At 39.7% G+C, this 26909-nt stretch overlaps 1 protein-coding gene across 1 annotated transcript in view; it reads left to right on the top strand.

Annotated features, from left to right (window-relative positions):
* Prdm6 (PR/SET domain 6) overlaps window positions 1-26909 on the top strand; it is a 99340-nt gene that overhangs the window by 52395 nt on the left and 20036 nt on the right. Inside the window, exons 4-5 of the mRNA XM_005330880.4 lie at window positions 15123-15250; window positions 18768-18892. Of these exons, the coding sequence (XP_005330937.2) occupies window positions 15123-15250; window positions 18768-18892 (253 nt within the window). The remainder of the gene's footprint in view (window positions 1-15122; window positions 15251-18767; window positions 18893-26909) is intronic.

The following is a 26909-nucleotide window of genomic DNA, read 5'->3' as shown; positions in this document are numbered from 1 at the left end:
ACATGTTTGTATAATTGAATTCACTTTCAATAATATGGAATTTTTAATATAATTTTTCAAGGGTTTATTCTTGAGCTAGTTGTACTGTGCAGTTTGGAAGGTATAAATTATGTCTACGTGTATATAACTCTAATAAAAGATTATATTACATATGATTATGTTATCCTATCTCCCCATTATTGGGCATTGAAAATTTTTTATATATTAAAATGACTGCATATGACTTTTATCCTTCTGGGTTCCATCAGTTGAATACTTATATTTAAGATACCTTTTTAAAAAAGTATTTTTTATTTGTTTTATTTTTTTATGTGGTGCTAAGAATCAAACCCAGTGCCTTGTACATGCTAGGCAAGTGCTCTACCACTGAGCCACAACTCCATCCCTTAAGATACCTTTTCATGGTCATCAGCTTCTTTGGAGTCTTTGAAGATGGGCTGAAGGATCCCCAACATCACCCAATTCAATGTTCATGCTTCACTAATTTACAAGCCATCGGAAGACATACAGTTCTAACTTATTAAAAAATTACAGCTTACAAAGCAATCCATTCTCTTGGGTGGTCTAATGTGATCATGTGTTTATTTTTAGTTGAAAAAAAATGGTGGTATCAGAGGGTTTGATCAAATTGAAAGTTTGCTGTATTAATAACCATTGATTCATTAAATCTAGCAATAGACAGTGTTAAGTATTCATAAAGCTGAAACATTGAGCTCTCCCAGTGTAATCTGGCCTGCTTACATGATTTCTAACCTAAAAAATCTGTCTTATGAAAACCAACCAAAAGATTCCACTCTAGTTTGTATCTCTAGTAGTCCTGAAACTGTGGTCAGAGACACAATATGTCAAAATACAATTGCAGTTAAATACACAATGAAAGTCTAGTGAAAGGGACATGGAAATCTAGCCTATCTAGCTCTGGAAAGGAGGAGGAGGAGGAAAAGGAGGAGAAAAGAGATCAGATATTTCAGAGACCAAAGAAATATGTCAACTTGTGAAGAAAATCTCCCCAAAATATATAAAACACCCTAAGAATTCCAACTCACCCACAGAAAGCATGGATTTGGCAGTAGTTTATAATATGTATGTGTGTGCACAAACCTCATTTGAGAATCTAATAAGAACCATGAAACTTTCTCCCCAGGAGATTCTCAGATGCACACGCATTCACCATTTTCTTGCAGTGTCGAGGTGTTTGCTGACTTGCCTCATGTGGACCACAGTATAAAAGATTCCATTTCATTCCTTCCTTTTAGCCTACTGGAGCTTCCTGTGGAAAGAAGGGAATCCTAAGTTGTGCTAGGAAGCTGGTTCTATAGCAGTATGGTAATTAGGTGGTTGCTTTTCTTTGGGGCTTGACATTAGTCATAACCTCTGCTGACCAAAGGATTGGCAAACCTGTCCTTAGACCTTCAGGTTTACTGAATGTCTTGGTCCAATTCCCAGGGAATCACACCTCATGGATTTGAATGCCTATCCAGAAATACAGGGTTGTCTCTCTGTAAGAAGGCACAGGACCTCAGTTTTGGTGGCACACTTGCCAGGCCTCTGGCCCAACAGTGTGAAAGGAGCTTTATTAACAAACCTAAAGCAGGCTGTTTAGAGGCCTGGGCCACTTCCATTTTTTAAGGCCCTTGATATATTGAAAAATGAAAAAAAAATGCCAAAACAGGGTTACAAAAACAGTGGTATACTTTAAATGTTTACCTTTAACAACTTAATGCCTTTAATACCAGAAACAGATAATTGTGCTATTCATAAGTTAATTACGGGATTTATAAAAATGTTAATTTGTGGTTCACTACAGGCAGTGTGGTCTGGGCAGAGTACCCAGGTGGAGAATTGCATGGCTCTTCCTTCGGGTGTCTGTCTGTCTCTGTGATTGTATGTATAACCTCATTTGGAAATGACACCAAAGTTCTTCATTTGTGGCTCTGTAAAAGAGCAGGGTTGCATGGCCCTACTGCCACTCCCTGGAAAGGAGCTGTAGAAAGCTCTTTTGAAGAGCTATAATCCCATAGCTTCTCCATGGGCACCCACTCTTCTTTCCACAGGGAGCCTGTTCTGTAGTCCTGGGGCTGCAGCGACACACTCAGCAGCCTTCCTCTGGATCTCTATAAGAACCTTGATGATGGATGACATCAGCCCTTACTATGGTCTTTGAATTCCTTTAAGAGGTCATTGCCCCCTTTCAAGCTTCACTTAAAGATAAAGCTCCAAATGAGAATATTCCTCTCAGGAGTAGCACCTTGACCTATGTTCACAGCTAGGTATAAATCACACCCATCAGGATCCTTAAGAGAGATGGGCCCAGAAGAAAGGCAGGGAAGTATGATGGAGGGATGAAAAGAGTCCCTGAAAGAGAAGAGTGGAATGGTAACAGTAAGCCTCATCATGGATGGTTTGGGGATTGGATTGGGAAGAACTGACATTTGGAGACATCCAGGTACACACTGGGACTCTGAGCATCCTTTGGTCCCTCTGTGAACTGGTTTCCATCCAGATGGTCTCAGCAGAGACTCTTGGGCATTTTTAAAGGACATGTTAATTTTTTTCTGGTGATAAAATTTATCTTTTTAAAACAACATTGTATTTCTTGAAATTCTCCTAGTTGAATATGCAACTCTGCCTTAGCTGTGTTGGCCCATCCAAAGAGAAGAAGAGCAGCCCTTACTGCTTGGGTAAATCACAAGGCATCCTATCCTTTCATCATACCCACCTGATATCCACCCATCCATCCAGCTACCTATCCAAATAACAATCTATCCATCTATATATCTATCCATCTAACCAACAAACAAAGCAAAAGACATTTCTTGAACACTTGCACTACAGAGTGCTAAGAGCTCTGTAAATAATTGGTGATACCCTGAAAAAGTAGATGGATTTTATCTTTGTCCTCATTGAGGTGATTGTTTGGCAGATTTTAATCAAATGATTGTTTAGTGCTGCCTTCACAGTTCAAAATTGGTTTAAACAACTAGTTGAAACTTTGACTTTCTAAGTCCTGATGTCCTTTTCTCAAAATTATAAAAGATGACTCTTTCCACATCTACAAACCCTATTCTAAAAAACAAATGTCCAAAAATTAGATGGAAAGTCTTCATATTTTGGTTCCAGAATAAAGGTCTATGGTCTGTTTTATGCATCTCTCTCCCAGTGCATTGTAAATGATTTGAGGGCAGAGAATGATTTTGGGTTTTTAATGCCCTAGAGCAAGTATAACAGCTGGTGCATAGTAGCTGCTTACCAGATGTTTGTTGAAATAATGTTATCTGGCTGGTCAGAGGTCTAATGTGGGACTCGCCATTACTGCCATCACCTTCTATCCTTGGTTCATCACTTCCTGGATTTGGTGGGAAAGAGATTGGTGGCAAACAAATGTATTTGTTTAGTCCTCTTTGCAACTGTACAACTGTTCCTTCAAGAAAAATGGTCCAGAGATGACAAAATTCGTCTCATTCCATTCTCATGACTCCTCCTGTCCTACCCCAGGACAAACTCGGAATTTCATGAAGTTTTTCCCCTGAGCAAGTTACCTCAGGGTGACAGCAACTTTCGAAGCGTCTCCCTGGGGCCCAGATTCAGGCCAGTTGTGGCTCTCACACTCTCAGTTTCCTGAGTGACCTACACCTGAGTGTTGGCTTGCTTTCTGCCATTGTCCCAGGTCCAGAACTAGAAGGTGAAAATTGGGAATTGAGAGCACATTCAACACAGTCCCAATCTGTTGCAAAAAATGCCTCCCAAATTATTTAGGATCTGAAAATGTTTTCTATCCTCCTCAGATGGTCACTTTCCCCTTAATAAAATGTGTCTAACAATCATTATTTATTGGTGTAGTTAGGAAAAGAATGTAATAGACCTAGAAAAAACACAATAATTTAAAGAGAGACACATTTCAGCAAAGAAATAAAGCCATAGATTATTCTGAAATGAAATAAAACCATAGGAAACCATTACTTCATTGGGACAAACCTTCTGCTTCTTCAGAAAATTTTTATTAAAAAAAGGGGTGAGCTCTAGGGCATGGTATGTGTGTGTCTACACAAATATAGACATAGTTTATGATATTTAAGGGGCATTCTCTTTACAAACACCCCTCTTAGTACTTGTAAGTGTTTAATATTGTTGCTTCTAATGTAGCAATTTGCACTTAGGCTTTGGTCCCAGCTACTCCTTGAAATCATGTTCTTCAGTATCTATGATTGCCAAGATGTAAAATCAGTAAGTTTTCACCAAGGTCTATACAGTGATCTTACTGGAATACATAAACCAAAGGTTTCCAATGAAGGATTAAACGAGTAGTCCCTGGGATATGTTGTGTGAGCCATATGGAGATTTCAAGTGTGCTTCCTGAGTGTGCATGAATGTTGAGGTGTGATTTTATAGTTAAGTGCAGAACTTTTTGGGTGCTATTACAGGTGATGTGTGAATCCCATCAGTTCACGTTTGTATTGTGGATTATGTTAACAAAATAATGGTCCCCTTTCTGGTTTGGTAGAAAATTAAGGCTTTAGTTTTCCAAGTGGAGGAGGATATGAATTCAGATTTCTCTGTGGTTTATTCTCCAAAATAGCTACCTTTTCACACATAACATTTTTTTGTTGTTATTTATTTTTTCAAAAATCTACCTTTTACTGGTGGGGAAAACGATGGCAAGTAGCTGTTCATGTTTTCTAGTCTGCCTGAGATCAGTCGCAAGACAGGATTCCATGATGCCAAGTGCTGAGATCTTGTTCACTGATCCTTTTCCCTCTCAGCAAAAGTGAAAATGAGAGACAGGATGAAGCAAGGCCAGGATGGGAGGGAAGCTGGAAGTGGGTGTTTTACACAGTCATCTCAGGATATGAGAAAAACGTGGTCATAATGAAAGCTGCCCTATGTTTACAATACACACAATTAATGGCAACAATTTTTATAAGCCCCTAAATGGCACTTAATAAGTATAAGAAGATACAGGTTTTCTTGATTACTTAGATCTAAATGTTTACTCAAGCTTTTATGAGAGTTTTTCTTCATTTATGCAGAGCTTTCTCTATGGAATAGCTGTCCATTTTAAGTATGAATTCAGTGTATACAGATCAAGTTTTTTCAAGATCCAAATTCATTTCACTTGTAAATATATTTAACAGAGGTCGGGATTTATTGGTTACTTTGATTAAAACTGCATTTTTCTAAAAACTGGATTTAAGGGCTGGGGACGTAGCTCAGTGGTAGAGTGCTTGACTAGAGAGCCTGGGTTATATCCCCAGCACTGCAAAAACATACCCAAAAAACCCAACTGGATTAAACAGTTTTTAAATGGATAGATTGTGTCAAAGAATTTTACATTTGTGGACTATTTTAATGCTGATACTGAAAAAAAAGAAGGAAAGAAATTAAAAAGAAATTGTTATATGCAAATATTTCCAAGGTTTTTCTTAGCAATGGAGGATTACCAGCATTTTCCCTTTTAGAGTTGCTGTTGTGTGGACACTGGAGACGGTTGTGCACTGTGGATATTATTGTTGCGACGGAGGAGGGAAAAAGATAGGTTTGCAGCAGGGCTTGTGGATGGCACCAAGCCAGTGCCCTGAAAAATGGCAAACATGTCACAGCTAACAGCTGGATGCAGAAATATTTCTCTTTAATTTGGACGGATAAAATTTTTTTTCACAGCAGGACACTCTCAGAAGAGTACAACATCAAAGAGGGCGGGTCTCACCAGTCAGACATCAGCTGGCTCCAGGATGGAGCAAAATGAATGAACTGTCAGGACTTTTCCAGCATAGATGCTTCTGCCAAGTGAAAAGTTAAAGGTTCAGTGGCTTGTTCAGATCACAGACAAAATCCTGATAATGGAAGCCTGATTCCCCAAAGTCCTCCTCTGATCAACAGACAGAAGATGTCTGAAGAGGACTGTAGATTGACGGATGGCAGGCTTGGTATCGACGGCCGCCAGTGTCCTCTGAGATAAGTGGGATTCACCAAATGCTCCACGGTTCTCAGGAGCTCCTGAGTCCCTGTGTCGTAATCCTCAGAGTGACCGCCTCTCCTCTGCTAACCTGACACTTAGCAGCCACTGACCCCCAGTGTGACCAAAATACCCATTTCCATCTCTTCACATGGCTGGCTCTCTGATGAAGCCCTCGCCAACACCACCACGGGTGTTTTACAGTTTATTGACACTTTTCAACTGTTTTTCTGATTACCATATTTCAGTCTTGACTTATATGTTAGTATTATCTGCAGACTCAACATAAACCTGTAATGATTTTCTAATATTTCTGGAACTTGATGAATGTGAATTGACAAAGTACAGTATATAGCTTTATATCAGCATTACTGAAAATACAGCAACGGTGTATATAATCATTACTCATTTATTTTATGGGGCATTTATTACTTGACCTTTGAAGACTGATTTTAGAATCTTGGGATTTCAGACATTCCAAAAATATTCCAAAACCAAGTCAGAGGAAAGGGTTTTCTTATTGGAAACAATGAAATAAGTTAATTCTTATTAACATATTAATCAGGAGAGAGAGAGTTGATCAAAATGGAAAAAAAAAACACCCTACAATATTATGTATTTGAGAAAAGTTTAAAAACCGAACACAAATAATGTGGATGCACTAGCCAGTATTTGCTTTAATGAAGAAGCTTTTATACTAAATTATGCATCTTCATCCAATGACTTGTGCCTTGCCCATTTTTTTTTCTTTTTGATGTTTCTGGCCACTATGGCACATTGCCAGGGCAAGGAGAGTGACTTTACATGGAACTGGAAATTTATGTCTTTATCCATTGCGCGGTTACTTGTTGTGTAAATTTTACTAACAGATTAAGTAATTCTCACTAAATTGACATTTGCTCTGAAAATAGGAATTTGTTTGATAAATGACACTATTAATCATTATGAACATTTTTATGACCCTCATTTGGAAAATTTTTGATGCTTTTAAAGAAAAAGCTCTACTATTTCTCCCTGAGAAGACAAATGGGATGTGATCAGAAAGCAACAACACGGTGGCCATAACCAACTGTATGGCTGTGGGCAAGTCATTTCGCCTTTCTCTGTAAAATGGGACCATACTCATAGCCTCCCCCTTAGGTCACAGATAAGGATCACATTAGCCTGTGAAAGTATTTTAGAAACTCAAATGCCACAGGAATGTATGACCTGGTGATTAACTGCTGTTCTTCCTTCCCGCCAAGGTGGAGGCAGATGCTGTTTCTCATTTTGAAAGTACGGGTTGAGTTTCCCTTATCCGAAATGCTTGGGTTAATAAGTGTTTCAGATTTCAGCGTTTTTCAGATTTGGGATTATTTGCATAGGTTTTACTAGGTGAACATTCCTATTCTAAACATCTGAAATCCAGAACGTTCTGAAATCTCAAGTGTTTTCAGTGGTTTCATAAAAAGTTTCAGAGTGTGGATTTTGGATTGGAGGATTAGGAATGCTCAACCCATATTACTTTGTGATGTCTCAAGACTAAATTTAGCTCATTTGAAAGTTTAAAAACAAGGAGGCTAGGAGGCCACAGTGGTGTGATCTTGCTGTTTTCCTCTTCACACAGAAGCTCTGCCAAATCCCTGTGCATGTAAGGATCCAGGCTAAAACCGGCACACAGGTTCTGCTTCTCGTTCAGGTCCATATGGTTGCACAGACAGCTCCACTCTCCTGAATACGTTGGGTCCACATAGAGATATATGCTTGGGCTTTCTTTTATCAAAATGCCAGCAACTTAAGTGGTCAAGAATTCCCATATAGGGGATGCTCAATGACAAGTGTATTGGTCCCTTGAAGCAACAACTAATTAAAGCACTCATTGATAAATACCTGTTAGCTTCCAGTATGTTCCAGGAATATTCTTCAAACTGTAGTGGGTGCCTGTGTCTTTGGATGACAGGGAACACCATGTTAAACTTTAAGTGGATTAAATTTAGGAATGGAAAATGTGGAATTGAAGATATCCATCTTTACTGTTTTCTAGACAGTATTTACCTTAATACAGCATTTTTGTTTTATTTTTAAAATAGACTTATCTAGGAGATAAAAATATGAACAACTGGGTTTTTTTAATTTCCCTCTTTTTCTTTCAACAAGAGTTGTTTTTCTGCTGTAAAGTCCTGTGTAAGGTGTGTATGGTTAAAATCTAAAAATGATTAAAATGTGTTTCTACCCTCAATGAGCTTATGGTCCAATAAACTCAGCAATAATATATTTGCATATGCCGCACAAGTATTGTGGCCAGTGTCTACGAACAGGTTAGTGAATTTTGCCTAGGTTGACATTTTTCATCTAATAATAGTGCTGGCCGAAGGGTAACTAATGTTCTTTTGGTAATTCTTGGGTGCCCAACAGGGCTTTAACTCTCTAACATTACTTGCTTATTTGATTTCACATCAGTTTTTTGAAGTAGGGAGCATATTTAGCACCCGTTTGTAAAGAGAATGTTTCAGCTTTCTGGAAAATTTAGAGAACTTTCCAAAGTCACATCACCACCTCATGATGGAGCCACAGCTGTCACTCACAGGCACTGGAACTGACACTCATATGCACACTCCTTGCGTCTGTACTCTGCCCCCCGTTGTCACCCCAAACTAGGATGGCTTCTATTTTGTGTTTTATGGTCATTAGAGAACTTAAGTATTAAGTTCTCTAATGACCATACTGCTGAAAGTGAAATCATCTGTTTTCCAATAAAATATTTTAATTATTAACTTTTTAGAGTCGAAAGTTTGACATACAGAGGAATCTCATAGTAAAACAGTTTTATTCACCTTGGTAAACACTGTACTCTTCTTTTGAGTTTTTCAAATTGTGAGTACCCTGAACTACGGAACCCCTAATTTTCTGAATTTTACAGAAAGCTGTGGCGAACAGGAGGAGGAGATCTTAGAAACTATCTTTTAAAACTGTTCTTCCCTGGATCCTCTGTGTCCTGTGAAAATATTTTAAACAAAAAAACAGTTCTGAACTCACAGGTGTAAGCTGGAAAACTCTCAGTGACCATTTCTGGGCACTTTCTGGTAGATTTTTTACATGTTTAATCATCATCTTTCTATTTCATAAACTTGAAAGAGGCTGACTTAAAGGAGAATGTAATTTTTTCCTGACCCTCATCGTTATACTTAGAATCAGGTTTTATTACATTTAGTGGTCATTTCTTTTCTAATTTTGAATAAAATCCAAGACCTTTATGAAGCTGTGGATTATTGTGAGGGTTGGATTCAGTTCACTTCAGCACGGATTACCTTCCTGCCACTTGCTGGGTCCTGCGTTAGATGCTTCGGCATAAAATAGACTCCTTCACCCCCTTTGGGTGGCAAAAAGTGAAGGAGACTTGAATTCCTTCAGCACAAAACCAATGCCGGTGTCCCTAGCCTTGGCAACGAAACATGCCAGGGTTGGAAACAAGGAGAGGGAGACTGAAATGTCTCCTACTCCCTGAAAAAATTAGCTGACCCTTTTATATATAACCCTTTGGATCTGCCTTCTCTCCTTGCTATGACAAAATTCAGGGAACCAGGTGCTGGGAGAAGCAATTTGAGTTACAATTCAGTTTGTTTTTGTTTGAGGCCATTGCATCTTGTTAGGGCATTGAGAGAATTAAAGGATGTGAGGGAGACCTTGGTGCACTCCAGGGAGATGGGCAGGGAGATGTGGACACACGGGAGGAAGCCTGGATCTGTTGCCGACTAGTAATTTCACTTTGCCTAAGTCATGAACTGAGAGACCTCATTTCCTTATGTATGAACGACGGATCAGGTTGGAACAGCCACTGGGTTCCCTTCCAGATCTGATTTTCCCGGGCTCTAAATTTAGCCACGGTACTCAGTGTTCTAGCAGAAGAATTGGTGACCGAAATCTTCAAGGAGGCCTCATCTACTGGAGGAAACCCTCTGATTTCCACACAGCCTCCCCTGGCTCACCACAGGACCTAGAGATGTCCCAGGAACTATCTCGGAGAGCAATGGTGGTGTTAATTGAGCTAGTGTGGTGCTTCTGCTACCTACTCATTCTTTAACCAAGGAGACTTTCTGGTTTTTAGAGTGGAATTACATTCAAATCTTCGAGTGAAAAGGGATCCTTTGCTTTAAAAGATTGTTGGAAGTCTGTGCTGGTAAAAATGGGGAGGTGGGAGAGACACTGCTCTCTCCTTCCCTGGAAAACTACAGAACTGAAAGCTTGGTCCCAGGGTCAGGTGAAGGCTCCTTGGCAATGCAGGAGTGACGAACAGTTCTTCCAGGCTCTTGCTTCAAACAGTTTTCTGTGACAGTGCTCCCAGCTATAACAGACTGATTTTCAGTGGTAGTTGTCATTCCTTTACAGCTGTGGTTATCAGTGTAAGTGCTTAATAAGGTCAAGCAGGTAAGTAAATACACATAGAAAGTGGCATATAAGAACAGGGAGCAGCAGGAAGTATGGAGAACTGGAAAATCATATACCCAATCTAACCATGGAGCCCCCACTTTCTCAGCTCAGTGCATGATGATGAGATTGGGGAATTTACCTTTTAATTTTTTAAGAGAAATCAGAAATCTAATTAGGAAAATTTTTAAAATATTTAAAACACTGTACAAGAAAAAGAAAGTGTCTATGACTTGAATTTAGCCTGAGAGCCACTCATATGTAAATCTTGCTTTAGAGAAACTGTTTGTTCAGGTCACCAAGGTACACAAATTCTTATCATATGGAAGGCAGTTTCTTGCTATTAATGTTAAAATGAGCTAAAATCAGTTTCTGGCTTACTTATTATTATTATTATTATTATTATTATTATTATTATTATTATTATTATTATTAATGTGAGGGGTCAGCATTCATAAAAAAAAAAAAAAGCTGTGGGCAAGCCACTCATAAGCTATTGTTGAAATACACAATGCCGGTGCATATCTCACTCTTGCTCTTTCATTTAAAGTAGAGTTTTGCTCTGAGAAAATATGATCATGGGAGAGTGTTTTCTGATATACAGAACTGTAATACAATGCCTTTCTAATGGTGGTTTCCAGTCAGTGCCACACATGATTTGTAATGAGTGAGCATTTGTGTGATCATTATTTAAACCACGTGTGTGGTGTCTTGATAGCTATCATTGGATTGAAAACTGTTAAAATCCCCTCAGAGGTAAGAATTACCTCTCCCCCTTACTTATCTTTCTACTCCCATTGATACAAGATAAAAGAGAAAGTACAGACCAGAAGCAGTAGTTTAAAATAGCAGCAACAGCAATCACAGAAGAAATCAGAGGCTGATAATGTAGTGATACATATTACAAATATTTTCCCAGGAGGATAACAAGTTTTTAACCTTGGGTAACATAGTATCTCCATTTTAACAGTGCATATAAAACTGAAGTACAAAGAAATAAAGGGATAGATTTTCTTTTTGCTTATTATATCTTTGACAAAAAAATCAGAAAAGTACAAAGTACTTTTTTTCCCCAAAAAGATTTAAAATAAGCAGGAAAATATAAAAAATCATGTACAAAGTATTTCAACAGCCTTTTCAGTACCTATTTAAAATGTTTAAAAGATAAGAAATTTTATTCATTCAAGTAGTGAGAACGAAGATAAGAATATTACATTTAGGCGAAGAAAAAGATTCATTCTGAAAAAGAAAACAGTTGAATGCAAGTTGTGGGGCATAGCTCAGTAGTAGAGTACATGCTCAGCTTGTGCCAGGTACTATGTTCTATTCCCAGCATCATATTTATTAAAATATATGGTACTATAAAATATACTATAGTGCTATTTTATATATTTTGAAATTTTAATAAATGATATGATAAAGATCCTCACCTAGATTTTTCTCAATCAATATTATCTGTATCAACTGGATTTTTGTTTGTTTGTTTGTTTTTGTGGTGTTGGGGATTGAACCCAGGGGTTTGTGTATGCTGGATAAGTATTTTACCACCAAGCTAAATCCCCAACTCTCAATTGGGTCTTAATATAAGCAGGTCTAGTGCATTAATTTCGAATGTTTCATACAAATGCTTTTGAATGAATAAGACAACTTATTTATTCTTCTGATGATGAATATTTCTATTATTTCTAACTGTTTGCAATTACAGTAATGCTGCTGTGAATGTCCTTGAACTTGCCTCCTTAAGCACATGCAACAGAGTTTCAGTGGGGTAACTTTCTAGAAGTAAAATTCCTAAATTATAGGATATAAGCGTTATCAAATTTAGATATTGTCAAAATGTTTTCCAATGTTTGTACCAATTTGTACTCTTTTCGGTAATGCTGGTCCAGACTTTCTAAAAAATATGTCAAATACATACATTCTACGGTTCTGAGGATTTTCCATTGCAGACTTTACCCCTACCCAGTGTCCTGTATGTTTTTTCTTCTCTTACCTCTGAAGGATCTTTTCTTTTCTTTTTTTTTTTTTACATTCTTAGGAAAGTGGAGTACATATTTAAATGTTGTTGTTTATGTTCTTTCAGAATAAATGACACAATTTTCAGCAAAAGTTTGCTGTTTTCTTTTTCAGAATGAATCTTTTCCTTCATCTAAATGTAATGCTCTTACCTTCGTTCTCACTACTTGAATGAAAAAAATTTCTGATTTTTTAAACATTTAACATAGATCCTGGAAAGACTGTTGAAATACTTTGTACGTGATTTTTGATATTTTCCTGCTCATTTTAAATCTTTTGAAAGATAATAAAAACAAAACAACTCTTGGTCTTGGCATTAGTTGATCTCCTTAAATTCCTTCTGTTTTTTGGCACTATCCAAAAGCTGCATCCAGAACGAATGACTTTCTTCAACTCTAGGTATGCAGTTACAAGATTTAAGTAGGTGCCTGGGAATTTTGTTAGTTTCATGAGAAACATTATAATATCAATATTAGCTGAAGCCAGGGAAACAAAACCTCCTGTCAGATTCTGCATCACATGACATTTACCGACAAATAGGCATTTACTTTTTCTTCAAGACAAGAAACAGTTTATATCAGGCAGGCAAAAACTGTGGGTTTCCTTGGGGTCACGATATATTTAGTTAAGGAGATTATTGCTGAAACAGAACTGTAGGAAGAAATACATTTACACTCATTTCAAAATGGGTGAGTGCATTGTTTTCAAGTAAGCTAATAAGTTAGGCCCCTCGACCTCTGAATGCTAGTAATACTTGCTATTGAGGACATTCATTAGAAGTACTGAAGAGGATGATGTGGTACTTTGAAAATGCTTCATATTACTGTCCACCGGTAGTCCCTTATAGAAGGTTTGTTTTTGGAAGAGAGTGAGACAGGGATGGGAGTGGGGGAAGATGGTCCTCAACATTTTCTATTCCATTAATGGTCAATAATTGGCATTAAGGGAACATGTTCAATGTTGCATTAGCTGTCAACAGCAGGCTGAGGTGAGATTTTGAATATTAAGTGACTTCCTAAAACACACACACACACACACACACACACACACACACACACCCCAAAACAACTACAGTGTAATCTAATCTAAGCGTGATGCCTGTCTTTAGGTTGCTCACATAGCAGATGTATCAACCACATAAATGTTTCTGTTCTCTGTCATTATCCACCAAGTTGGAATTTAAAGAAGTCATTAGCTTTACATGTAATGTAATCCAGGAAGCTCTTCATTCTTCTCAGGCTAAATTGATTATCAGCTGTGTTCCCTCCAGTGTGTTTACAAAGCCATAACTTCTCAAATGATTGTCTTTAGTAGATTAAGTTTGTTTTTTATTTGTGGGGGTTAGTGGAAAGGTTGGGGGCGAAGAAGAATGAGTTTAAGAAAAGCAGAAAAAAAATCCAACTCTTTTAAAATGACGGGTGATAGTAAAAAAAACGAACAAAACCAAAAACAAACAAAAAACTCCCCCCAAAACTGTCATCACTAAGCTCTGTGGCCCTCCAGAATACAAGTACTATGCTATATTAATATGAATGACCACACTAAGTTTAGGGACTAAATGTAACCAGAAAGGCTCTTTGTGAGACTGACTCTCAGTGTGTATCTGGAAAAGCAAAGTGTGGAAGACAAAATAGCAAGGGTAAGAGACTTGATTTCCCAGGATGCTCTGGGGACACCTCAGTGGCTACTAGATGGTCCCATTGTTGATTTTGTTTGAAAACACTCAGTTGTACCATGGTCTTCCAGAGCACTGTATCTCTAAGAAACTCTAACTGTACCTTGCTTTCCAGATGCCCTTAAGTCTGGGAATTCGTTCTAGACTTGCTATTGATAGGTAACTGTGTCATCTCTCACTACTCCAGACACCATGTCCCCTTAGATGCCCTGCATCTGAAGTGTTTTTTAGAAGGAGAGCTGTGGCTACTCCTCTGAGCTCTGAATCTGAGTGCTTGGTTAGCTAGTTGTTTTGCAAAAGACTTTTTGTGCTTGCTTATTGCGTGATTTGAAATGGATTTCATTTTCTTGTATGTTATCTTGAGAGAAAATCTGCTTGAGTTGACCTACGGCAATGATTAGGAGAGCATGAAGAAATTTAAAATCCATAGGAAACAGCTATTTTTTTTTTCATTGCCTTTTTTGAGAGTCTCCCTTTTTTGATGACTCCTGTCCTAATAGTGTCAGGTCTTGACAGCTGAAGTCCCATGTCTACTGTGAGGTGAGGGTCCCTTTATTTCATCAGAACCAGAATCCGTTTGAGCAGTTCTTCACAGCTCCATGACTCTCCAACTGCCTTTTGCGGGGTGTCACCCAGCTTGTTGGACAGACAACGATTGCCTCCCAAATGCCTTTAAACAGTTACATGTTTAAGACTGGGGCCTTTTATGTGGATGTCCAACCATGTCAGCGTGGCCTCTTCTTTCAGCTTGCTTTGTTTATCCGGCAGCTCATTACTTAAGACTAGCCTGTCAAAATAGGTTAAATATTTCTTTGGTAAATATGGCCACATCCTTGAGATACCCCAAATCTGTTTAATACAGGGAAGATTGGCTTGATAAGAGAAACGTGATCGACTTGCATCACCAAAAAATATTTTCCTGTTATTCCGGTTGTTTTCACAAGCATCAATAAGCACTAGCAAACCTGAGGGCAATAAATTTCTGCAGCTGACACATAAAGACACCAAGGGAAGCAGGGAAAATGATTGCTGATGATTCGTTCTAACTACTTGACCTTCTGACCTCTTCTCTAGATATATGATCAAGATGGGACACTACAGCACTTTATTGATGGTGGGGAACCTAGTAAGTCGAGCTGGATGAGGTATATCCGATGTGCAAGGCACTGCGGAGAACAGAATCTAACAGTAGTTCAGTACAGGTAAAGTATATCTTGATTTACCACTTACAGACCTGAAGCCCTATGGCTTGCATATGTAAATTCAGGCTTGCTGCTAGTGGTTGGAAAAATCCTATAGAACTCTGCACAGATTGACAGAGATTTTTTTTTTTTTTTTGGTTAGTTTTCTGAAGCCTCCTTATAAAGGGATTAGTGAGTGAATGGTCTCTTACACTTTATGAACATGCCAGTTACTTCCACATTATTACTTGAACTTCCACAAAAGCCTGATTGAGTCCTGCAAAGCCACTGACTTGGGATGGCTCCCCCAGCAGATGGGTACCCACATATCAGTAGGAGTTCAGAAACTCAGTCCCAGACCCCTGGCTTTCAGCTCCTCAGGGTAGCTCCCAGGAAGGACAGCTTCATTTGCACAAAGGCATGAGAATCTGGGAACTCTCAACCTTCCCAGGATGGTCCTTCTGAAACCTGCTGTGCTCAGCAACAATGACTGAGCCAGGGTAACCTCTCCTGCTCCTTCAAAGAGTGCCAGAACATTTGGGTTTGGTCCTTTGGTGACTCTGGATATGTTTCTGAAGATGAATTAGTTTCAAAGTGTAGAAGAACCCCTATCTCCCAGCTCAATGAAGGGGGAAGGCAAAGCGGAGCCATCTCCCTTTCCCCACAGGAAAGTCACATAAGGAGGCCTCTGGGGAGCTGAGAAGCAAGGTGGATTCTCAGGATGTTAAGTCACCTCAGTGCACCTGCTGAGCAAGCATTTCCACTTACATGGCCTGAGAAGGCTGGAGTGGAGACAAGAGGGCAAAAACAAATTAAAAAGAAAAAAAAAAACCCCACCACTAAGCCTTTTTTTTTTTCTCAAAATCCCTCGAAATCATGTGCCACATAAATATATGAGCTCAGTTATAAACAGCCGTGTTCTCTTTAGAATCAGAAGCAACTGTTTAGCTTTATTAGGCACCACAGACACATCAAAGCCCTTGGCAACTTGGAGTCCTGCCTATGGCTATTTATTTTTCTGCCTTTTTTTTTTTTTTAATGAAGTGGGGTTTTTTTTGTGTGTGTTGTTGTTGTTGTTGTTTTTGATTTGTTTTGTTTTGTTTTTTAACCTCTCTTCGCCTTATAGCTTAAAAGGCTGCACAAATCTGGCTTTGCTCTCTAAAGGTCTCCAGTTCAAAAGGAGAAAATTGGGGCACCATCTGACTCATTGCCTTGGTTTCCTATGCAGTTTTATTTTATGAAATAATGGTTTAAACGAAATAGTGCAAGACGGTCTTTGGTTACACTGCTGTCTACAGTCCTAACCCACCTTTATTGTCATGAAGTTTTCCCAAAACTCCGAGCTAGAAAATTAGTCAAGATTGTTCTTGTCTAGCCGTCAAAAGATAGTTTGGCTAGTTCTTGTAATGGGTACCCAGGGAGCTCTTGAGACAAATTCTGAATTGGGGGAAAAAAAAAACATGCTTAAGAGGAAGGGGGGGGCATGAGTAAGTCATTACCTATCTGTCAATATTAAGTGGATTTTACAACTCCCCTTTCATGACGGCGCTTTAACTACGGGCTCTCTCGGCTGATCTGTTTTCGATTACTTCAGATCTTTATAAAATGAACTACAAAAACACAATTTTAAAAACTGGCATCCATCACCAGTGGCCACGTCCAAAAGTAAGAAAATAGAAAAGTTGGACCCTGAAGAGCCAGTCTAATTTTTATTGTACGTGAATGTCCTCTTCACAAAAAGTCAGCTGGTTTAAATTCATTCTGTTATGATTTGTAATATCTAAATGGAATTTTCTTCAAAGCGCCCTTGATTGATTGACCCTTAGCTGAACGTTTTGTTTTTATTTTGAGGCTGACAATAATGTTTGTTGGCATGTGTTCTGCTTCAACTGCGTTGGGACGCCATGAAGCTATCTTTATGAGTCATCCAACCACAATACTAAATACATGTCAGCAAAGGAAATATTATCTGAAAAGGGAAAAATCCCTTTGATGTGCTTCAACATGCAGAGATTTCTGCGAGTTTTGGAAGCTCTGCCCGCTTGTAAGGAACGGTGTACGCTTACACATTTTTCCCCCCCCTTTCGGCCTACTCCATGCCTCAGAAGACCACCCATTGCTCAAAAACAGTCCTGCTCTTTCAGCGGCAAAGTGTGTCATTTGGTTTTAGCACATTCATTTGCCGGGCGCTGTGTTTATATTAAGAGAAGCCAAACCGAGAGATGAAATGTTACAAGGGTGAAGTACAAAGTAGACTCAATTTTTCTCAAGTTAGGAGATGCCAGTGATTTATAGCTCGCTCCAATTTTGATTTTTTTTTTATGTAGCAGTGGAAAGAATTAATAAAATGCACAGCTTTAGAGATGCAGAGGGAGGGAGGGTTGGTGAGGACCGGACAACCGGCTGGAGTTTTTGTCAGATATTCATAGAATGTTGGGAAAAAACATTCTGCTTAGCTAGCAGTGCCCTCGTGAGACAGAATGGCAGCAAGTAAGGAAAATAACAAGATAAATGAAATTTTTGCAGCTGCAAGTAAAATATTGAGAATCTGCACTTTTTTATTGATCTTTATGATCCTATTGCCAAGAGCCACTTTGTGGTGACAAAATATGTTGACAAGTGCATATCTCACTGCCATGAAAAATGTGGAGAAGGATTCTCCTTATGTCTGCAGTGTTGTACAAGGAACAAATTGCCCTGCTACAGCCAATTCCTCACAGAAAGGCGAAATTTAAGGCCCACCAACCCCAAACACTTTTATCTGGAACTTGAGGCTCATATTTGTAGCCATTCCTCATTGAGAAAACCAGTCGCGATCTCCTCATTTTTTTTTTTTTTAATCTGTAGATTTTTCTTTACGGTATCAAAGCTGAGATAAAAAATGTTTATTTCTTGGTACCTTCACTGTATCATTCCAGAGTGTAATCTTTCAGCCAGCGTAAAGTGCTCCTCTTGTATTTATTGAATTTCCATCCATTTCGCATAAGAGAGTTTTTTCCCCCTCTTCTCCTGTATCCAACTTCATAAAAAAAAAAAAAAAGGCAGTGGAGAGGATTTTTATTTCTCTTAGTCCTTATATCACAAAGCTGTTCATTTTTTATTACAAATTTGGGAACTCCCAATGCCCGGTTGCCAGAATACACTTACTGCTTTTCCTTCAAATAAGAGATCAATAGTATTAATTTATATATGAGGTTGAGGCACCACTGTCTTTGCAGTTTGCCAAGAGAGAATTTTCTCATTAGCGTGAGATGAAATTTGTTTTAAATGAACTTTGCCTTTCTGCCATCTCCTGGGCCAAATATCTATCTCTTCAAGACCCTCTATGGAGGCACACGGTGGAAATAAACTCTATGCTGTTTATCATACTGAGTTACAGGCTCTGATTGATTGCTGGGGACGATATGGTGGGTGTAGATTTATTACAAACAAACTGTTTAGGTGGAGCTGGGCAGAAAGTTCTCGGGGCAATAAAAATGTGGCGGGGGCACATGAGTCCTACGTATTACTAAGCTGGGTTTTCTTTTGTTTTGAATAGGTCGAATATATTCTACCGAGCCTGTATAGATATCCCTAGGGGCACCGAGCTTCTGGTGTGGTACAATGACAGCTATACGTCTTTCTTTGGGATCCCCTTACAATGCATTGCCCAGGATGAAAACTGTAAGAATTTATTTTAGCTCTGAATTCACGTCTTAAAAATACCTAGTTCAAAGCTAACTTTTTAAGAGTGTTTTTTTTTAAAAAAAAAAACAAAAAAACAAAAAAAAAACAACAAACAAACTTCTGAAACATGGTTCACTGTGATACCTGATGCAAACCTGCAAAACTTGTGTTCATGCTATGGTTTTCTTTATCCTGTATGATGTTTGCTTTTTGGTAGGGCATCTTAACCCATGCCAGCCAGTTTTCCTTTGCCTGTGCACAATTTCAAAGCCTTTGCCAGAGTTTTAAATAATTGCTGACAGCAAAGTGAAGCCAGCTGGTATTCACTAAGTGCCTACTATTATGTGTCTGGTTCTGTGCTTGCCACCTGGGGTTATAAGAGCAGCGTAAGATACAGCTTCTGCTCTGAAAGGATGCAAAGTCTTGTTGGACCCATGATCTCTGCACAAATGAAATAATGAGAAAACAATGCTATTTAATGAGGAGTAGTACCCCTGATGTCATTGGCTGGGTGTGCTTCCTTCTAAGTAGTCATTAGAATGATAGTAAAAATCATAGATAGGTGATGGTGGAATCTGTGTCTTTTTAAATTCTTTGTCCAAAACCATGTTAAGAATATAATTTTCTTTTATCTTTGTTACCATGCCAACCATTATCTTTAAGGGAATAATCTAACATTTAGTCATACGTGAACTTGAAGCAACTTTCACTAAGACTTTGTATTTTTGTTTTACAAGTCTGTGGAAAACATTTCAATACTGATGTGATTCAGTGAGAAACACTGGTTTCAGTGATGTTGTGTTTTCTTGTCACTAAATTGACTGATCTTTGAACTGATAATTTGAGATTATGCTTCAAAAAAGAACAGAGACAACAGATCTGTTAATGAATAGGAAAGTTCATTTTGAAAAAAAAGTGTTATTCTCGTTTTTCCTTCTCCCTGACTCTCTCAGTCACACATGCACACAACTAACTCTAATAAAACATACTCATATTACTACTGGTCAAAATGCTGATGATCAGATATTTCTTTCTCATGTTGTCTTTAATTTCTTTGTAAAAAAAAAAAAAGTAAAGTCCTCAAAAAGCCTATTACTATCAACTTTATTTTTCTATTTTACCCTAACCCCAAACCAATCCCAAATCAAAAAAATAAATCTTTGGACATATAGCACATTCCTCTCACCAAATTTCCATTGGAAAGTTTCTTTTCTGCAGTGATACTCCTATTTGAGGGAGTGCCTGTTTTCATAGGAGAAAATCTCGGTATTGGACACGAGTGTGCGGTTGGTGCTAGAGGCAGATATGGACGTGGAGGCCACTGTGCTCTGCTCTCTTTCCCAGAACAGCTCCATGCCTGTCTCCCCTAGAAACTATAACCAGGGCCATGCATGTAACAGCTCCAGTATCAGCCCCTGATCGGCTGACAGGGACTTGTCTGTATGTGGAAGCTTGACATAATCACACCTCCTAAAGTGTGGAGTTTAATCCAAAAGGTTTCTAGAAATCCTGTGAAGCCCCTTATTCCCCCTTTAACACACCTTCTATAGACTCTGAAGACATTGGGCTGTATGTGTATTGCAGAATATTTGGGAGTAACCATGTCAAAGCTTCAAGTCCTAAAGTGTATAATCCAGTCTTAACATTCTTCCATCCATTCTTTATTCAGGTATTTATTGAACACTTACCATGAGCCAGTGTTTTATATCTATTATAAATGAAGGAGGGGACAAACAGACAAGAAGTCCTGCCTTAATGGAACTCATATTCTAGCAAAGGGAGGGAATCCAGAAATATGTAAATAAATAGTTGGTCATATGGTGATGTGTAGTAGAGCTAATACAACAGAAAAGGGTAAGTGGAGCCAGGAGTTGGGGGTTGCAGGTACTGGGAATGACTGGGGAAGGCCCCAAAGGGAGGTTGCCTTTGGGCAAAGACTTAAGACTTAAAGGCTGCAAGATGAGAGGCGCATCAAAGATGTTGGCATGGGCATGGCAGAGTGAGCGAGCAGGAGTAGATAACTCAGGTACAGGGGCATAGGTCTGGTCAGGCCCTGGGGGCCACTGTCAGTACTCTGGCTTTCACTCTGTGTGAGCCAGCCTGGAGCTGGTGTGGAGTTTCCAGCAGGAAAGTGAGATGATCTGACTGAAGTTTTAACAGGATTATTCTGTCTCCTGAGTGGGAGTAGACAGGAGCCGTGAGAGAGAGCAAGGAATCCAGTTAGAGTCTCTTGCAGGAACCCAGGGGAGAGATGACGGTGGTTTGGACCAGCATGGAAGTGGTGGAGGTGGTGAGAAGAAGCTGGATTCTGAACATATTTTGAAAGTAAAGCCAATAGCCTTTTCTGACATGTTAGATGCTGTGAAAAAGAGGAGTTGAGATGATCCTGAGGTTTTGGTCTGAGGAACTGGAAAAGCAGCATGACCGTTTACTGAATTCTGAGACAGAAAGGGAAACCGTGGAATGACTGCTTAGGGATTGCCTTTCTCGTCTTTGATGTGCATCTCTGAAGCAGGAGCCCCACATCCACTTTACCAGGCTGTTACAGGGTCGGGGAAATGGAGGGGTCAGTTGGAAAATTTGGGGGGTTTGTCTGCAGTTCACTGCCACCTGACAACAGGTGTGGCCAAGAGTCTGTGGTCTCCAATTTGGGGCTGTTGACAATGTGCCATTGAAAATGTATTTTCTGGAAACATCATATTGTTTGTTCTTCAGTTTGTCTCCTGTGGTCCCATCGTGTGAAGCATTCTTGGGGTTGATGATTAGAATATTGAATAAAGTCTACCAGCGCCTATGTTGTATCATTGAGCCCTTGAAATCCTTGAAAGAAAATTCACAAAGCCATAGCAGTTTGAAGTGCTGAGGATTCAGTAGGAAAACTGAGCAGCTCTCCTAGGTTCAGTTCAGAGCCCTAAGTAAGGGTTAAGGGAAGTTTAAAGGGGATTAAGTCATGGATAAAAGGCTCAACAGTGACAATGCCTCTTTCCCCTGAGGGTATTATTGGAATTTTATTTCAGTTCCTGTCTCAAAGTCATATATCTGTCATGTGATTGGCCACCCAAGAAACCTGCAGAAGGCTTCATCAGATAGTGTGGGAGAGATATACGGCTTTAGCTCTAAGATGGATTCCCATTCCATATGATTCACTGAGAGACCTGGGAATGCTTTATTATAATCAGAGTTCCTTATTCTGTGCCGAGAAAAATACTCCGTATGATTTAAAAGCACAAATGTGTGAAAGGGCATGGACAGAGAATTTAACAGATAGCCTTCCATAGCCTTGAGTAGTTTAAATCCTCTCAACTGGATTAGCAATTCTAGGACCATTTTTACCCCACGAGCTAGCCCCCAAATAAATTAGTTACCTTAAAAGAAGCTTCTTGAGATCAAAGACCGATTGGTTAAAATGCCCCCAGAGAGCCTCCTTATGTGGCCATGCATACAATAAACAATTAAGACATGCTCACTGGATAAATATGAAGAATTTCTATGGCCATTATTAAAAGAGATTCAAGCTTCAGCCAGATCTTTCCTTGTTCATGAAATTGACCCCTCGACCAAGACATTCAAGGACTACATGATTTTACTTAGCAAATCTTACTTATTAAGCACTTTCATCTATAAAAATATCATTTTCTTCCCATGGATCTTTCAACATTGAAAGCACACATTTCCCATTGAGCGTGTGCAGGGGGCTCAGGCTGGGGTAAGTGCCCCCCCTTGGTCAGGGGCCTGCAGCAGTGGGGCGCGCTGGGCATACTTGCTGTCCGACAAGCCAGTGAAAGCCGCCTGCACTCGGAGAGAAGTCAAGGTTTCACACAGGCATTTGGAAGCAATTCCTATGTTATTTTCTTTTTCAAGAATCACAGTTATACATGTAATAGAGCTCCAAAGAGAGAGCCCCTCCATCCACTGTGGGCCTTTCAAAAGAGCCTGAAGGAACGCGGGTGCCGACAGATCGCATCCGCAAGAAGGAACGAAGTTCCCCCAAAGCTTCCAGTGGGGGATTAGCTCCTGCAGAGTGTAAAGACCATGGTGCATTCATATTCATTTCAGAGGAAATTAAAAAAAAATCCTGGGAATAAATGTTAAACAAGTCTTCCTGCTGCTTTTTCTGTCTCGGCATATGAAGCTGAGGTTGCAGAATGTGAAACTCAATGGCAACGGGGGAGTTGCGCTGGGTTAGACCCTGCCTCAGGGAGGCCTGCCTGTTTCTTTTGATTTGAAAGAAGAGAAAATAAAAAGGGGCACCTCTGCACAGTGCCTCTCATCCCCACCATCCCACCAACACCGGGAAACCAGGCCCAGAGTAAAGAAGGCCCCACTCAAGCAGTACTCGTCCTGACCTTTAGTTCAATTCAACAGGACTGTCCAATAGGAATGTTCCTAGGCAAGAGCCCAAGGGAAGCATTGTGATGGTGTGCAAAAACTAAGGCCTGTCCTGAGTTGAGAAGGATAGAAGGTGCATTAAGTAGACAACTTTAATATAAGACACCATAACAGTTTCTGGGTTAGGTGGCCACAGCACTGAGCCTGAGCTTGGGGGGTTAGGCTGAGGATGAATGGGAAGAGCCAGAGTTCCAAGCCTGTGTACAGAGGGAGGCTGGGATTGGGTTCCTTATATAAGTCCAGGAATGGGAAGGTTCTTCTTCTGTCCCTCAACAGGGACTAGAAAAATGCTGCCCTTAAGCTTAAGGGTCAGGCAACTGTCATCCATGGGTGAAAACAAACTCTGAAAACTAGCTGTAGTTAGCTGTAGAATGGCACGGGGCTTGACTTTACACTATCTGGCAGATATGGAACCCCCGGAACAAGAAACCAATATAAAAGTTGGTCTAGAGCTAGAGAAACCTTGAAGTTTCTAGAAAAAAACAATGGAGAAATGGAATGCCTCTGTATCTGCGTGGGACTCCAACAGAAGGCAGCAATCTACCTTCTGGGAAAGCCACTATCATGAGAGATCTGACTGTGGGGTGCTGTAGGATGCAATGGCACTGCTTCTCTCCCAGCCTCATTGCAGGAGTGGGGTACACTCACTCCCCCAGTTCATGGGGTGTAGGAAGGTGACCTTTCTCATATGAACTTGTCTTCAGGAATTAACGTCAGCATAAGAAAACCACCATCTTCGTACACCCTGCCCAAGCCAGTCAACATTGATCAGTGTGAGATATAAAAGACTGGTTCTATTTCCTCAAAGCAGGACAGCTTTGAAGGACAGTCCCAGCTCCAGAGTTGTTAAAATCCTCCCTTGGCCCAATCCCACTCACCTCATTCCCCAACAGGTATTGATGCTGAGAGCACTCTCCCCAGGGAACCTCCTGCACTCAGCTCCAGATTTCCATTCCAGAGTCTATTTTGCAGGGAAGCGGACTTAACACAGGTACTCCCAGATTTGCATTTTCAATCCAGACCTCAATACTGAGCCACAGCGTCCTATCCAGCCATCTCCATAACATCTCCACTTCCATGTTTCATGTCTCAAACTAAACATAGTACAACAGAAACCGTGGTATTCACTTCTACTGACTGCCTCTCCCCCAGTTCAACTGTCCCATTCATCCAGTTGCTTTTTCTAGAAACCTGGACACCTCATTATTGCTTGGTCTTCTATCACCAAATCCCATTGATTGTGTATTCTTCATGCTTTTCTTCTCTATCTCTACTGCCGCCACCCTGATCTGCATCACTGTCTGCTCTGGCCTGGACCACTGCAGCAGCATCCCTTGTCCCCGCACTTTCCCTCTTTAGTATCACAGCAGCCAGAGTGAAGTTTCATTGATTAGCTTATTTTGTTTCAGTTTATCCATTTGTTTTTCTAACAGGGTTGTTCAGTCCCGTAGATCAAAGTCCAGAATGTACCACGGACATGCAAGTCTCCTTGCAAGAGACAATCGGTGGCCTTGACAGGTTCTTAGCTATTTTTTTTTTCAGAGATAATTTTTGTCCATTCAGACATCTAAGCATATTCTCCCTTTCTTTTCTCTGGTTCTCACCCCCTCACACACACACTTTTATATACAAACAGTTACATGCTATATACATTGTTCCGAAGCTTACTTTTTCATTTATCAGCATAGAAAGCATAAATCTGATGTTTTCACATCCTTAGCTCAAAACTAGTTTTCACCTTGCTATGACTCTTATGCTGAATACTCAGTTCTTTAATATGGTATCCTTTGGGCCTCATGGAGTCTTCAGAAAGATTTTATAACACGTAATGTTATATAAATTAGAATCCAAAGATCTTTAGCATGCCCGCTGTATTCAGTTGGCTATAGATGTTATTCATCCTGTTTTGTGAGCTGCCTCCGACCACCCCATGTCTTGTTTCCATTCTCTGTTCAACTTCCACAGACACGGGAGGTCGGGCTGGCTTCATCTCCAGCCCCAGCTGCAGCCCCATCTCCTCTTCCCTCTCTGGCCACATTGTTCTTCTTTCAGTTCCTTTAGGGCCCTGGGCTCCCCCCACCCCCCAGCAATGGCTCTGTGACAAATCTGCTTATGTTCTTTCTCTTGTATTGCTTGCTTCCCCTCCTCCCATCTCCCTGACACCTGGGCACCTGTCAGGACTCAGATTCCCTCATACCCTGTGTTTAGCCTTCTCTCATATATGACTTCCTGGCACTCCTTTCTTTCTTAGAGCACTTTTCACACTTGTGGTAACTGTATTTTGTCAACTCTAAAATTCATGTGTTTCATGTTTTCATCTTTCTGAAACAGGCAGGTATCTTGCCAATGAATGGTGACTTACAGTTCTAAGGGTGTAATTAATGGAATTTTAGATTTGATGACATTGAGTTTATCTGTTTAATATCTGTCTCTCCCACTAGTGTTTCAGTGCCAGGAGGGCAGGGATTGAGAACCCTCCTGCCCGCATCCACCACACCTACGACCATGTGAGGCATGTAATAGATGCTCAGTGCTCTCCCAATGTCTTTACTGTCCATATTTGATGAGTTCATGTTTTTCCTTGGCTGTATCCTGCAAGGATTTGTATTCTCTTTCTTCATCTTTGTCTTTATAGGGTGAAGAGATTTAGTAGCTCAGTATCACTTCATGCACAGGCCTCTTCAACTTTTCATGTTTGTTACCACCTCTGGCCTCTGTCCGTATCGTCTTTCTTGAGTTTGGGAGTTTTCAGGTTGATTCCTGTTCCCTTTCTGATATTTAATAATCTGGTTAATACTTTAGATTTGTCACAGCCAGAGAGGTGATATTTAGGAAGGATGATCTGTATCTTCTGAAAAGTTTTGCTTTCTCTTTTTTTTTTTTTTTTTAAAGCAAAACAAAAATCTTTTTAGACTTACAGCATCTTGTGGAAGTGTGCAGAAACTCTATAGGACAGCTTAGGAATCAAAGCTGCTTTTCTAAAAATCATTCATTCTTATCATTACTTCTAAAAAATTATATATTTGGTAGAACTGCATTTATTCATAAGTAAAGTGCCATGCTCAAAGAGGAACACAGGGTGCAACTATTGCTACCTGTCACTGGAAAGCATTTTATACTTGTTATGGAGTGTTCTGGAAAAGAAAATGATAAAATGGAGAATAATTGTACTCCAACCATCCCCATTTCTTATTGTCTAAATGCTATTTACTGTATATCATTAGCTCAGATCCCATAAACCCCAATTATTACACAAACTTTTAAATACATAAATCTTTCTTTATTACCATCTGACACTGTTAATTAAATTTATAAAAATCATTGGCCCACAACCTCTTTTGTTTCTGTATAAATATTATGTGACCTTAGAAATTTAAAAAAAAATTAACAGATTAGGTTACTTTCTAGAAGCATAAGTGGGTAGCCAGAATCTATCATCTATACTTTTTACTCTTTGAATTACTTTCCCCAAAGGCATTATATTCCTCTTTCCAACAGTGAAGCTTCTAGCCAGTTTTGCCTGCTCTCTGGCATGTTGCTGACATCTTTATTCTGCCGTCTTCCCCTGTGCATTCCTTCCTGCTAGTCAGAAATTTCCTGGCCTGCAAAAACTTAGTGTCGCCTG

This window comes from Ictidomys tridecemlineatus, chromosome 1 (assembly GCF_052094955.1).
Source record: "Ictidomys tridecemlineatus isolate mIctTri1 chromosome 1, mIctTri1.hap1, whole genome shotgun sequence".
In the NCBI taxonomy this organism is placed as follows: Eukaryota; Metazoa; Chordata; class Mammalia; order Rodentia; family Sciuridae; genus Ictidomys; species Ictidomys tridecemlineatus.
Note: the sequence above shows the minus strand (reverse complement) of the source record. Positions and strands in the feature narration are given on the sequence as shown.